Source organism: Seriola aureovittata, chromosome 7 (genome assembly GCF_021018895.1).
Source record: "Seriola aureovittata isolate HTS-2021-v1 ecotype China chromosome 7, ASM2101889v1, whole genome shotgun sequence".
NCBI classification, from domain to species: Eukaryota; Metazoa; Chordata; class Actinopteri; order Carangiformes; family Carangidae; genus Seriola; species Seriola aureovittata.
Genome location: NC_079370.1, coordinates 26,465,163 through 26,480,354, shown reverse-complemented (window position 1 = coordinate 26,480,354; position 15,192 = coordinate 26,465,163). Strand labels below are relative to the sequence as shown.

Sequence of the window (15,192 nt, the reverse complement as noted above, 5' to 3'; positions counted from 1 at the left end):
TCCAAAGTGTCCATTTCTCTGTGCTGCTTGTGTTTTGGACTTTAGCAGCAGACAAGCTGAGGCAAAGAGTTTCAGTGGAGGCAGGCGGAAGGATCAAACTGAAGTTTACACAGAAACATGAATCATGGACTGCAAGTGCGGAGGGTTGTCATTGAACATCGTTTTCATCCAGGTCTGTTTTGGTTCTGCTGTGTTGGTGTTTGTGTTGGTGTCGCAGCCTCCAGTCTGAACGTCACCAACCAGTCCGACAGCGACAACCTCTGGGAAGTTTGGGACTCCAGAAGAGGAAATACTTCAGAGTGTGTTTCACGGCATGGGACAAAGAAGGTTTTCATTATAAATATACACTCATCATAAATATGATGTATTCAGTAGGATTCAGTTAAAACTTATTGTTTTTTCAAGTTGAAGTAAAGCTTAGACTAAATCCTGCAGGAGTGCGAGTAAAACCGAGTAGAAAGAGAACAGTTAAATATTTGATGTGATCCGACCTGCTGATGAAACGTTACAGAAAAGAAGCAAAAATAACTTTTTCATCTTGTTTTGATGAAGACGAATGAAGGACTGAGCTGATTCAGCTGCTTTGTCTTGTCTCAACGTTCTTGATCTTGAGCCTGTTATAAATGTGAGTTAAAAATAGAAACAAGTCAAACAGGATTTTCTACAAGGAAAGGTGTGAGACTGAGACGGTGTGTTGACTAATGAACTTCTTATATAAATAAGGGATATTAAAAAGTCATCAGTCAGGCAAACGATTGCTGCTGTGATACAGACATTATTGACTTTTCTAAAGCACTATTCATTGATTTTAAAAAGTGCTTTATAAATAATGTTTATCATTATTATCATTATTATTATTATTATTATTATTACTACAATTATATCTGTCAGGGTTAGTGGTAAGTATGGGTGGACCCAAATTCAGCCAACACATGGGAGACGGTGCAGGCAAGACTATATAGACAAGGGTGATTGAACACAGGTGAAACACATTAGGGCGGGGCAGACAGTCACCACACAAACAAGACCAAGAGAGGAAGCAAAACACTGAGACACATAAGGAAACCTTATAACAAAATAAAACAGGAAGTGAGAAAGTCCAAAACAAAACTAACAAAAAGTGTCTGCCATAGCAAACCATGACGGATATCGTCATGTGAGGAACTGTATCATGTCCTAAGTGTCAATTTCTCTGTGATACATGTATTTTGAACTTTAGCAGCGGACAAGCTGAGGCAAAGAGTTTTAAGGGAGGCAGGCGGGAACAGGTAACAAAGGATCACACACAATAATATTAATTTTTAAGCCTCTGTTCACCTGTAGAGAGTCTCTCCCAACAGATGAACACACCTTAAGAGTCATAGAATCTAATACAACCAGGAAACATCTTTGGAACAAACTAAAAAGTGAAACTAAGTGACTATTCAGGTCACTTCTTCAGCTCTGTCTCTCTTAACAAGATGGAGAGGCTCATGATACTGCTCCTCTTCTGCCACAAAGCATCTGCCGGTAAGATCATGATATACATGTATATACATATTTATACTTTAATCTGATTTATTGGCAAGACTGTGATTAATTACATATACAGTCTAACCATGAACCCAAGGGTACTGTATGTGTTCACATGTGTAAAGTGAACCTAATAACTGTAGGCTAAAGAAAAATAACCTCACTGTTATATATAATCCACCTTTATCAAATAATGGTCAATGCAAAGTTTCAAAATATGTTAAGAGATTGTAATTTTCAGAATGACGTCATTATTATGGGGGATTTCAGTATCAATTAGGAAGATAAATCAGTCAGAAAAAATCTCAAACATAAAACTGATAAATTTGATCTCTCACAGGTGAGATTCAAATCTGTATTAGATAAATGGGGCATTGTTGGGTGTGGTGTTTGTAGTTCTCAGCAAAGCGTTGTTGACATAGCCAATCACAGAGTATTACTAATTCAATTCTATCGTTTAATTTTCAGCTTTTAATCAGCTTGTTGTGCGCCAAAATCAAATTTACGCCGATGACACTGTTATATATCTGCATAGCAGTTATAAACCTTAAGTTGCCTTTAAACTCACAAACTCTCTCCAAAATGTCAGAACATGAGTTAACCAGTGCTGTCTCCAGCCAAATGTGTCTTAAACAGCCCGCATGTTGTTTTCTGAAATCTAGTCCCTCTGGTGTAGAACCTGATATTCGGATCTCAGGAGAACAACTACAGGTTGTGTCAAAGTATAAATATGACTAGTTGAACCATGAAATAATGTTTTTTTAAAAATATAACAAATACAAATCACTCAAATCATCTTTGTCCTACAGTCAAACACTTCATGAGGTTTTACATCATGATGTCCTCTGGAAACCCAAACATCCCTGATTATTTTATTATGGCAAACTTTGAGGAAGTTGTGATGGTTTACTATGACACCAACATGAAAACGCTAGAACCCAGACACGACTGGGCAAGAAGATTAATGGTGGATGATCCGCAACACTGGGACACGATTTCTGAGGACGGCATACATTATGAGCAGGTCTTCAGAGTTGACACAGACAGTTTCAAGCAGGACTCAAACCAAACTGGAGGTATGTGTCTGACAAAATGTTTTCCCTCAATTACTGGTTTATTTCTTTTTTCCATTTGATTACACAAGAATAAGTCTAATGAGTCGGTCACTAACTCAAGAAATCTGTTTCAAAAGCTGCACATTCTATTTTGATGTAACTGCCAGAAGTAGAGTGTCTGCAGCCATTGAGCCAAAGGTTTGCTCACATATCTGTAGTTGTTTTCACTGAGTCTGCAACACTGTCGGTGTCCAAAATTCCTGACTCTCCAACTCAGAATTACCAGTCAGAGGCAGATGAGAAAGGTTGTTCCTGCTCAGCTGCTTGTAATTACAGTTTAAAGGACATGATGTGAACATGGTAATAGCTGCAGGAATGTCAAAACAAAGGAGGAGCATGATTAGGAGTTAGATAATTAATTGTAAGAATGGAGTTGTAGTGAACTTCAGTCTGATCAGTAGACAATGACAGTTCATCTCTTCAGTAATGAGTCATATCACCTGCAGCTGCCTGTGCTGAATCTCACTCTGGTTTACTGCTCTCTCTGTCTCTGTCTCTGTCTGTCTCAGGTGTTCACATTATCCAGCAGTACTGGGGCTGTGAATGGGACAATGAGACAGAAAAGCTTGATGGTTTTCTACAATATGGTTATAATGGAGAAGACTTCCTCACATTTGACCGGGAGACCGAGACATGGATCGCTGCAAACCCCCGGGCTGAAACCACCAAACTGGAGTGGGATGGAGATACAACTAGAACTGTGCTTTGGACGAACCTCCTCGCCAAATCCTGTCCTGCTTGGCTGAAGAAGTATTTCATCTATACCAACGGTCTTCTGCAGATACCAGGTGGAGAATCATGACCTGAATTGTGTCCTAATTAACATTAACTTTACAATGTAAACAACCAAGTTTCCACCTCTGTTTCATCTCTTTTACTCTTTTACTCTCTCTGCTGTTTCTTGACCCCTTTTTCTTTTACTCTCTCTCTCTCTCCCCACTTTCCTTTCTTATCTCACTCTAATAACTTTATTCACTTAAGTAAGATTCCTATTGTGTGTGCTACTATCACCTCAAACTCATTGTACTTCAAACTAGGATGGTGATATAAATGTAAATTAGGGATGCCGACATCATGTTTTTCTGCCACCGATACGATCATCGATGAGTGAGATCGGCCGATTCACGGCCGATATCGATCATCTTTGGCGTGCATGTACATTATATCAGCCTCACACACTTTGTAAAAGTTCCAAACATGTTTTGTTTTGGTGGCCTGTCACGTGGCGGTGCAGTGAACAAGGTGGGAGGCGGGACTACACTAGTGCTTCTCTCAGCTGCAGACACCAGAGTATTACCCACAGGTGATCAGTGAGGTAATGCAGTGGTTCCCAAAACTTTTCCAACTCATGGCCCACTTGAAAATCTCAAAAATGTTGGCGGCCTACATCCGAGCCCTTAACATTACAGATGCCAAATAATGTGTTTGCAAAGCACTTTTTATTTTAATGATCACAACCAAACAGTGCGGAGGAAGCTCAGTTTTCTTTTTTGTTTGACAGGGGAGAGATCACTTGTTGATTTCTCTCTTGACTTTCTCTCCTTTTATTTCTTATACTTTCTTACATTGCACAGCCCTGGCCGGCTGATTATGGCTGGTTATTGACAGTATCATCAGAAACCCCAAGCGGCAAGTGAAAATCTTGACCACAAGGGGCTGTGAATTTTTTTTTTTTTTTTTTGCACCTGTAACATTGTCTGGCATGACAGCAGTTTTTTTTTATTCAAGTCCTGTGCTTAAGTGCAATACTTAAGTATTTACCTTTCATGCTACTTCATCTACTCCACTACAAGTCTGAGGGAAAGCTTCTACTTTTTAGTCAACTATATTTAGTGGACAGATTGAGTAATTAGATACTTTTCAGATTAAAAGATTACATAAAAAATATGCTAATTTTATGAAATACAATGTATTGTTAGTGCTGAAACAAGTGACACCAACACATTTCCCCTCTAAACTTTTCAGATGGTTTCATTTTAAACTGTTGAATAAATAAAATGTTCATGGTCGTTCAAGGTCAAATTGTGATTATGATTATAGAAAAGAGTTCAAATAATTTATACAGTTTTGTGTCACAGAACTTTCTTTTCTTCTTCTCTCTCCATTAATCATCTCACAATCAACCCAAATTTACCCAGGGACTCAGGAACCTCTAGAGAGGATGCAGGACCTTTATTTGTAATGGACTATTTTTATTATAGTTGTTACGGAGTAATATTAAATATACCTAGCTGATAATCCAGTTAACAACTGGATTATCAGCATGAATCAGACTTTTGCATCCCTTAATGTTGGAGGTAAACTGCATGATGTGCACTTGAACTGATGCACAGGATATGTTCACTGTTCTTCAAGTTGAAACCGTAAAATGTATCAATTACTGCTGATGATTTTGGGTTTTTTTTTTAAATACATTACATACCTTGATAATGATGATGTTTTTTTAATTCTCCAGAGCGTCCCTCAGTGTCTCTCCTCCAGAAGACTCCCTCCTCTCCAGTCAGCTGCCACGCTACAGGTTTCTACCCTCACAGAGCCGTGATGTTCTGGAGGAAAGATGGAGAGGAGCTTTATGAGGACGTGGACCAAGGAGAGATCCTCCCCAACCATGATGGAACCTTCCAGATGAGCGTTGACCTCAATTTATCATCCATCAATCCAGAAGACTGGAGGAGGTACGACTGTGTGTTTCAGCTCTCTGGTGTGACGGAGGAAACCGTCACCGCGCTACACAAACCAGTGATCAGGACCAACTGGGAAAAGACTGGGATTGGAAATGATCAAGGTGATAAACACGCATTTAATTTTCTTTTTAATTTTTTAATCCTGAATGATATCATTGTTTAGGTTTTTATCTTTCTATTTGTTAATTGTCACAGTTGTTAATGATTTTAAGATTAAGATTGGTATTAAACTATAGTCTTCCTTTACCAGGATTACTGGCCTGATCCCATGACAGTGTAATGAGAAGATGTTTTTAGTTCTAATTTCTTAATATACAGTAATGACACAGAAAGTTTAAAGTCAGTGAGTCCAGTGAGTTAGTGTGGTACTTTTACTTTGTATGTTGGCTGACTTATGAGAGCAGTGGCGGCCATGATATCTTGACTTTTAGTCTCACAAAGTGCCCAAAACACTGGATTCTACATTTCCCATAATGCAACTGAAGATATCTTAGTATTAGACAATTCCTCTTTCAAACTCAAAGGCTGAAATAGGTTTTCTGCTGAAGAAACACCTGTAACATTAGGGGGTTGTTGGGTCAGTTTGATAGTTAGGAACCTTATTGTCCATGTTGTGGAAAACCCAAGAACAACCGAGAACACAGGACAACAACAGGGACACAACAGCAACAAACAATGCGATTTGAATACAATAAAAAATCATGTTAAATAAAATGAAATGGGAGGATTCAAAGAAAACTATGCATTCAGCTGTTTAGCTGCATTTGGCACAAAAGACTTGGTGTACACATTTGTTTTGGCTCTTAAAAAGCTCAAAGTCCAAGTAGAAAAGGTGAGAGGACTCACTTACAATCTGCAAAGCTTTAATCTTTATATTTAATTCATATTTTGTTTTCTTACACATAACGATATTGAAGTATAAAAATACTTTCCACTGGATTCTATTACAGTATTTCCAGAGTTTATCATCAAATCAATGGAGTCAGTATTCTCTGTAGAGTTAAGATGGCCGCCAGTCACAGTTTCAGGATATTTAAAACGACTGACAGTTTCTACAGGGGATCCAGTGATTGTCAAAGGTTGAGGTTCATCACTAGTGTCTAGTGTGTTGCTCAATAAGTTGAGTTCATTGGATTTACCTGCATTTATTTCTTTTAAAGATGTTGGATTAGAAAGAAGATAAAAAAAAATCTTATGTATCTTAAAACACACGTCAATAGCCACTTCATTATACTCTTATATTCATCACCCCTCAGAAGCCTATGTGGTGAAAATTGTGATGAACACATGCATCTCTGTTCCCTCTGCTTCATGTGCACGTCATGTGACGACGTTTTGTTTCTTTGTGTTTTGCTGAACAGAGACGCCCAGTGACAAGACCCTCCCCATCATTGTTGCAGTGGTTGTTCTTGTAATCCTCATTTCTATTATTGGATTTACTGTTCACAAAAAGAAGACAGGTGAGAGACTGAGGGGCTTTTATTGTAACACTGAAGCAACATGTGTTAGTGAGAGGGGATTGGTTTATCAGTCTGAGAGGGAATGAGATTCAGAGTGGAGACTAAGACAAAAAAATGTTCTGACAACTGAAATCATTCCTTTTGTTTTGGTCTTTTCAGCCAAACCCCCTGCACCTAGTAAGTAGAACTTGTTTTTATTCCATTTACAGATAAGACGTGTACTTTACTGCAGATGAACAGTTTAACAAGACTGTGTAGGTGTAGTATTTCAGTGTTGGTAGTTTAGTGGACTAACAATGTATTTCTGACTTTTACAGTTACTGACAACATCCTTGAACTCTCTGCACTGAACACAGCAACCTGATCACACCAAAACAATAAGACAAACGGTGTGTGCAGACAAACACACCATCCTACAGACACACACGGTGACATCGTCATGTCAACAAAAAAACATGGCAGCTTTGAAGAGAAGAGAAAGGACAAAAATAAACCAGTCCTCCAAAACTGAACAACCATAGGTTGTTGTTTTCAACTGCTGATACCACCGATGGAGAGGTCTCCTGAAACAGCGCCCCTATATGGTGTCAGGCGTACCACTCCTTAGTTGTCATGGTTACAATAACAAACGGTTATGGCATGGTTAGGTTTAGGTGAGGTTTAGAAAAATATCGTGGTTTCTGTTCAAATAATTATTTTTACTACCTTTACATTAAATGATCTTTGTTGTCATGGTTACACAATTCGATGAATGGTCATGGATTAAATAACATAAACTACTTCCCCACTGTTCAAGCACTGCGCTTCTGTGTCATATTCCTGTGTTTTCAACACATCCACCACCACCCTTCTTACATGGACTCGCTTCATCCACCGCACTTTTTCCTTTGCTTCTGTCGCCTGACAGTAAAATACAGCTATGGGTCATAACAAGCCGCTGCACAGACGACCTGTAGGCTCGTTCTTCTAGAGTGATGAGTAACATCTCAGTGAAATCCTCATGATGTGCCCTGTTGAACTTTGGACAATCTTTACTCTGTTTGATGTGAGTGTTCTTCCATCTCTTTAGGTTTATGGGGGTTTTTTGGCAAAAATCACATATCACAAAAGTGTTATCTGCATGTAAGTCAGGAAACATACAGTTTTGGTTTTACTTGCTGAGGTTATCTGCCTCAAAGATTTCTGCTTCCACCCGAACACAGGAGGCTTAAACTGAATTACATTTCTGGTTTTTATCTGTGATGAGTACATTATACTTTATTTATGAACCCAAATGATATGTAATGTATAGTATATGTTTACAATTAATCATGACATAATTTTTCAATTAATCATTATTGTGTCATTTTATTTGTCTTTTGTCTCTTTTATTCTTAATGGTTTAAAGGAATATTCTTCAAACTTTTTTATATAAATATTTAGAACAACTACAGGAATTTGAAAACAAACTCCCTGTTGACTTTTCTTTAAGAAACACACAAACGAATAAATCAGGGCTGCTGCTCTCTTCTACAGATCATTTTCCAGGACTTTTCCAGGACTTTTCCAGGACTTTTCCAGCGATGATCTTGCTCATATGACAGACAGATACACCAGTATGTTCCTTCCTTCCTTCTGTGGAAGTCTGATTTAAAATAAGTGCAGTCATAACATGACTAATTTTTCTTATGAATGAGCTCAGCCATTGCTGCCTGAACACCAGTGACACAATTAGTAGTGTACAATTATCATTCTGACAAATCTAGACTGAATTTTACCGCTAAATGTACGATTCAAAATTGAATTAGCTCAGATTATTTACTGCTGCTCAGTCACATCAGTTAATCACACTTTAGCCTCTTTACTAGTAACAGGAAGTGAAGTCTAAACGAGGTTAACCACAAACACCGTGAGCTACAGTCACACGTCATATTATATGTTTTACCTGAACAACGCAGCATTGGGTTTGAGGTGATGATGTTAGATCAATAACTAGCCGAGTTAAAACTCCTGACTGAAACACTGAGACTTATGAAAGACAAGCTGAGGCAATTCAACAATGTGAGCATCTGTTTAAGTTTAAGTGTCCTTTTATATAAAGTGTATGTGAGTTCAGGTGTGCCTTGCTCCACTCCAGCCCGCCCCTCACCTGTTCTGTCTCTACAGGGTTTCATTCCTGTCCAGAAGGTGAACAACAGACCATATGTGTGTTTTCGTTGACCAGGAAAACAGTGTCGCCAGTCATCACAAAGGATCTTAGACAGTTTACAGTGAAATCAAAGGCTGAGCCACAATTCTTTCTTTCCTCCCCTCTGCTCAAAATACAACAGGTTGTGCTGTAATACTGCCATCCACTGTGCACTTAGATAAACACACCGCATTAAATTATGTCAATAATGATATTGAAGTTACATTTTCTCAATAAGTTGTAGCCTATAAAAAAAAACAGACATTTATAATGTCAATATTATTTTATATTATGCCTATTCTATTATCAATAATGCCAATATTCATAACCTCTATCTTAAGACATGCAATTTTGGGGGGGGGGGGGCTTTTTGTGCCTTTAATGGACAGGACAGTAGAGAGAGACAGGAAATGGGGAGGCAGAGAGAGGGGGAATGACATGCAGGGGAAGGGGCCGTCCGAAGAGGGACTCGAACCGGGGGCCAGCTGCAGCGAGGACTGTAGCCTCTACACATGGGGCGTAACCCACTCCTGAAGTGTGGATAGTGCCAATTCTGGGATCACCTGGATAAGGAGAAGGAGCAGGCGACCCTCCTGTTGTGAACGTGTGGATTTTTGCGCTTTCATGATTATCACAGGTGACCATGTAGAATTTTAATAGGCTCCCTGTGATACAGAAAAACATACAACAGTTATTGCAGACTGAAGACAAGCTGAATACTGGTTTGCCAACAACCGTTTGTCTTGGCTCCACCTTTTTTTCCCATCCACCGAGAGAAAGCAATGGACGAACAAAGCAAGATGGGGAAGTTAATTTTGTTGATTCTTTTCTGTCACGTTTCATCAGCAGGTAAGATCTACATTTTCCTCCTGCGTCTCACTTAGTGTTGCTACCTTTTCTGTGGGGAAATAAGAGACTCACACCACTGCCGTTTGCAATAAGCCTTAATGACATGTGCTCTACCAGGTGAACCACCAGAGGCTACAACGCCCACTTCTGCAAAAGCTTCTCCAATCCACTTGTAGGCTACAACTGGTTTGGTTTTATTGGACATTACATTATTCACAGCACTTTGAGGACATAACATGAACAAAAATACGGGACAAATGTATTGATTCAATACAGGACGCAGCATTTAATTTTTTGACGTTCGTTTGATGCTGTGAAGGAAAATCAGTAGACAAACCTGGAACAGGTTTTTTTTTTTTTTTTTTTTTAAATGGGTGGTGATTTCAACTTGTACAACAAATAAAGTAATTATTTCAAATGGGTATGATGGTTTTCTATAGGCACCGTATCATGTTTATAATGCCTGTGTATTTATCATGAAAACCTTGTTTGTCCCACAGCGAAACACTCCCTCAAGTATTTCTTCACTGTGTCCTCTGGAGTCCCAAACCTCCCTGAGCTTGAGGTTATCGCACAGGTTGATGACATTATGGTGGGATACTGCGACCCCGACACAAAGATAGTAGAGGCAAAACAGGACTGGGTGAAAAAATATTTAGATGACAGCCCGCAGCAGCTGGAGTGGTACAATGCGCAGTGTTCTTATAACCAGCCCAACCTCCTTAAAGCCACTATTTTCCGTTTGAAGCAAGAGTTCGACCAAAGTGGAGGTACAGTATATTTCCCTTTTTTACTGCCAAACTGTTCTGTATCTTAGTTATAAAGTGACCCTACAGTACGGGGGCCCAAAAGTGACACAGGAAATAATAAATCACCTTGATTAATAAAATAATGCCAAATAATAAAAAATAAATGTTAAAATGTATTTGTATTTGTTTGTTGCACATTTATTTCCGAATTATTTACTAATTTATTTATTTTTATTTATTTGATTTATGTAGCGTGTAAAGTTGTCAACACAAACAGCATACACATTTTGTACAGTAAGAGTGAACTTTCATCAGACAAAATCAGACTAAAAAAATTACGTGTTACAGAAGAGTTTCTGTAACACGTAATGTTATTGGTCAAAGTTCTGTATATCAGGTGACTGCCAGGTGTTACCCATCATGCAATGAAGTTATGCAGTAGGTGAAGAGCAACTGTGGCACCTGACTGAAAACTGCAGCTGCCTTGATCTGACGAGGTTACCTTTACTGATTTCAGCAGGTCAGACAGAATCTAACCGCCATGAAAACAAGTCTTATTATTACCAACATAACAGCTGCTCTCAGTCTGAAACTGGTGGAGATATTACCTTCAGTCTCTGTTGTGTCTCTGTCTCCGTCTCAGGCGTCCACGTTTTACAGAAGATAAATGGCTGTGAATGGGACGATGAGACTGACGAATGTATTGGTTTTCATCAGTATGGTTATGATGGAGAAGATATCCTGTTTTTGAACCTGACGACACTGACATGGATCGCTCTGAAACCACAGGCTGTGGTCATCAAACTGAGATGGGACGCTGACATGCCGAGAATTAATTACAATAAGGACTTTTTAACTCGGATTTGTCCTGATTGGCTGAAGAAGAGTTTGGACTATGGGAAGAGCTCTCTGCTGAGAACAGGTAGAATCACATGACCTGATGTAGTTTCATGAACACAACAATATTCATATAGACTACTCAGACTGAATTACCATTGTTGAGTTGAGTTGCTCCTGACCAATCAGTAGAGACGGACATGTCATCACCTCAGTCAGCTGGTGATAGTCATTGGACAGTTACTATGAGAGAAGTAAGTTTCATTGTTAGAAGAGAAAGATGCTGTTTGACTGCTGTCTTCTTCTCTAACTGTAGCGACTTTCCTGAAAATGTATTTTCAAGCTGTGGTGTTGTTCCCCTCTGAGTCTACATGTAACAGCTAACAGGCAGAACTAAGATGGTATTGTACCTGGTAAACATCACCATGCTGCTATTATCATTGTTAGCATGTTAGCATGCAGACATTAGTATTTTAGCTGACAGCACAGAGCTGCTAACATGGCTGAAGACTCTTTGTCTTGTTGTTATTTTTTTTTTTTTTGCTTGTTGCATGTTGTTGATTGAGCTCCCTTTAGGGTTGGTCAGCCACAATTATCTACAACTGAAAACACATATCTATCTCTTTCTCTTTCCCCTTCACTCTCCATCACTACTTCTATACCCCCCCCCCTTCTCCAGAGCGTCCCTCAGTGTCTCTCCTCCAGAAGACTCCCTCCTCTCCAGTCAGCTGCCACGCTACAGGTTTCTACCCTCACAGAGCCGTGATGTTCTGGAGGAAAGATGGAGAGGATCTTCATGAGGACGTGGACCAAGGAGAGATCCTCCCCAACCATGATGGAACCTTCCAGATGAGCGTTGACCTCAATTTATCATCCATCAATCCAGAAGACTGGAGGAGGTACGACTGTGTGTTTCAGCTCTCTGGTGTTGAGGACGACATCGTCACCAAACTGGACAAAGCGGTGATCAGGACCAACGAAGGTAAGAGTGAGATCAGCGGCTCCTGAATGTGACGTCATGTCTGTGGTTTGTTGGGTATTTTTGCTCTTGTTCTCCAGTTCAGCTGCAAATTCCTCTTCAACAAAACTCATAATAAACCAGTTAAATAATTCAGTCTAAGAAATTCTACACCCCAGGGTCAGTGGTCAGATCATTTGAGCCCAACAAGGTTTTTGTTTTGAATTGTTTTCACCATCAAATAACAGGTTTGTGCAGCCAGCGGTGACACCTAGAAAACAGGATTTAATTGGGTTGCATCTACTTTGCTAAACTGAACAGAACTTTAACTGTGATCATTAAATGTTTTTATTGATTTCGTTTTTTGTGTCTTTCATTCCAATCCAACACATACTAGTTTCATAGATGTACACTTTTAAGGTAAAAGCCAGAATCACTGATTATACTGTTTGAACTCCTCAGTCTTGATGAATGTGATTCTGTTCTAACCTGCTTTGTCTGTATCCGTCTTCATTTTTTTTGTGTTGTTTTGTTTTTTGTTCAACAGAAAAGTCCATTGACATGACCATCACCATCACTGTTACAGTGGTTGTTGCTGCCCTCGTCGCCCTCATCGCTGTGACTGTTTTCCTGGTTCGGAGGAAGAACAGATGCACTGCAGCAGGAGTGGATCAGCAGCATGTTTCTGATCTTAAAGCCCCTGACAACGGCGCTGAGCTCTCTATGAGACTGAATCCAGAAACCTGAGTGCCAGACACACTCAATGAGATGCTTCATACAGGAAGAAAAAAGTTTCCCCTGATATTATGGGTATATGTATCTCAGTAACACCTTGAGGGAATTCCTTCAGATTTGGTACAAATGTGCACTTGGAATCAAGGATGAACCAATTAGATTTTGAGGGTCAAAGTTCAAGGTCACGGTGACCTCACGTTCTTGCGTATGCGATATATCAGGAAGCCCAGAGGGAACTTCAGAATTTTGTGGTCAAAGGTCAAAGGTCAACTTTACTGTGACAAAAATCCAGTCCTCCAATCATTCATGGCTCCTACATATAATTCTGTCATTTGATCATTAGTAAGTGTGCACACTGAATATGAAAATCGAATACTTTGCTCTTTCTTTGGTGATGATGTTTTGAGTTTGATGAGAAAATCAATATCAGTGTCAACTCTGAGCAGTTAGCTCCCAGACAAGTTCAGCTTATCTTAGCTTAGCTTAGTTTAGCTTAGCTTAGTTTAGCGTGAAGGAGAAAACAGCAAACCAGTAGCTCTGTTAAATCTTCAAAGCCAGCCGACATGTAATCATCTTTGCAGTGTGCACATGATCAAACAGATTCTTGTTTTATTTTATGTTTATACAATTGTTTCCAACATTAAAAAAAACTGTACAAAACTTCTTTTCCTGCTCAAAATGGGCTTATAGTTATGATTCCTCTTAAAGTTGAATGAGATTATTAATATCACCCTGTCTGTGTGATCCCTGATGTTTTTCTTGTGTAATAATGCAGCAGATAAGATCAACTGCGTGCAGCAAGTGATTTTAATGAATCACAATTTGGTGGAAATCAGATGATGGTAACTTGACTCACTTTCTGATCTTTTAACACAATCTCCACCTCTGATCTGTGAGCAAAAGGAAAAGTAAACCAAAGCAGAAGCAGGTTAAGCAGGGTTTCTTATTGCAAGACGTGGAGAGTGTCTGAGATTAGATTATGTAAGATTAGATAAAGAATGATGAACAAATAAAAATTCTTTGTATTAAATGATGCAGTGTGTTTTGGATTTCGGAATGAGCAGGTAGACAAGTGCAGGCAGATGGTTCTGGTGTGGTTCCAGTTCCTCCCTCAGAGTTTCCTGCTGGTGCTGTCACTGGAGTTGTTGTAGGACTGCTGCTCCTTTTTAACCAGGAATATTAATCATCTGTGCTTTAACCTGTTATTCTTCTTTAATAATAGCACTTTGCTTTAAGAGAACACTTTCTCTGAGCTGCTGTTAAGTTCACCTAATTTTTGTTTTTATTTTATGTCCCTGCTTTTAGGACCATATTTTTTTAGATGAAGTTTAAATTTTCTGTCTCTGATTAATTAAATTCTGATGGAAATGATGAATGAAATAGTTCAATGCCTATTTGTTCATTTTTGGGACAATATTGTATGTTACCATCTAGAATGATTTAAATGTGTGTGATCTTACTGTTAATAAAGAACCTTTTGATTGTGTTATCAAATGCATGCAAAGTGAAAATGGGTGTGTTTCAGAGTGTGTAGTGGAAATATATTGTGTTGTAAACATTTAAAAGAATATTTATTAATTTATGGAATGGATCACAATTTCAGAGTGCTGGGAACAAGGAAGAGGACAGAGAGCACGTTTCAGATGGGATGGAGGAAGATGTGCACGAGCTCTGGGTGTGGTTAATGCTGAATTGAGTTCAACATTAATTATCCAGAGGTTGAGCCACAGAGGAATCCAACACCACTGACTGATATCTATTAAAACATACAGCAAGAGGCCTCAGAAAGCAAAAGTTGACCTAATACCAGCATCCTCAATCCATGTTCATGTTAGAGACCACTGTTCCCAGTTTCAACAGATTTATACTGATTTATTTATACTGGCTCTAAGGATCCAGAACATGAGACCACAGTTACTGCTTCTTCAGAGAGAGAGAACGTCAGATCATCTTGGAAGATTCTCAGTGGGAATGGCAGCAAAGAGACCGGGGACGGTTGCAACACTTTCTTCCTTTCTCTCAGACACACAGACAAACTAGACAAACCAATATAAAGCTTACATCTGTCTGCTAATCACCCATACCATTTAAAGATGATTACATGTGACATATCATTCACAATATTT

At 39.1% G+C, this 15,192-nt stretch overlaps 2 protein-coding genes across 2 annotated transcripts; both read left to right on the top strand.

Annotated features, from left to right (window-relative positions):
- Positions 1-1,132: 1,132 nt before the first annotated feature.
- Positions 1,133-7,551, top strand: LOC130171648 (major histocompatibility complex class I-related gene protein-like). The gene is made up of 7 exons (XM_056379717.1): positions 1,133-1,509; positions 2,322-2,588; positions 3,137-3,415; positions 5,083-5,412; positions 6,673-6,771; positions 6,931-6,948; positions 7,089-7,551. The coding sequence occupies exons 1-7, from the start codon at positions 1,461-1,463 to the stop codon at positions 7,133-7,135; spliced, it is 1,089 nt and encodes a 362-aa protein (XP_056235692.1). The 5' UTR covers positions 1,133-1,460; the 3' UTR covers positions 7,136-7,551.
- A 1,873-nt stretch (positions 7,552-9,424) lies between these two features.
- LOC130172777 (major histocompatibility complex class I-related gene protein-like) lies at positions 9,425-14,564 on the top strand. Its single transcript, XM_056381695.1, has 5 exons — positions 9,425-9,787; positions 10,288-10,557; positions 11,180-11,458; positions 12,053-12,355; positions 12,879-14,564. The coding sequence occupies exons 1-5, from the start codon at positions 9,721-9,723 to the stop codon at positions 13,076-13,078; spliced, it is 1,119 nt and encodes a 372-aa protein (XP_056237670.1). The 5' UTR covers positions 9,425-9,720; the 3' UTR covers positions 13,079-14,564.
- The last annotated feature ends 628 nt before the right edge of the window (positions 14,565-15,192 follow it).

Bases quoted from the DNA above. Each gene is read 5' to 3' on its own strand.
- LOC130171648 (XM_056379717.1), top strand. From the start codon at position 1,461: ATGGAGAGGCTCATGATACTGCTCCTCTTCTGCCACAAAGCATCTGCC. The intron at 1,510-2,321 runs GTAAGATCATGA...TTTGTCCTACAG, and splicing joins CTGCCACAAAGCATCTGCCG to TCAAACACTTCATGAGGTTT. The intron at 3,416-5,082 runs GTGGAGAATCAT...TTAATTCTCCAG, and splicing joins CGGTCTTCTGCAGATACCAG to AGCGTCCCTCAGTGTCTCTC.
- LOC130172777 (XM_056381695.1), top strand. From the start codon at position 9,721: ATGGACGAACAAAGCAAGATGGGGAAGTTAATTTTGTTGATTCTTTTC. The intron at 9,788-10,287 runs GTAAGATCTACA...TTTGTCCCACAG, and splicing joins CTGTCACGTTTCATCAGCAG to CGAAACACTCCCTCAAGTAT. The intron at 10,558-11,179 runs GTACAGTATATT...TCTCCGTCTCAG, and splicing joins AGAGTTCGACCAAAGTGGAG to GCGTCCACGTTTTACAGAAG.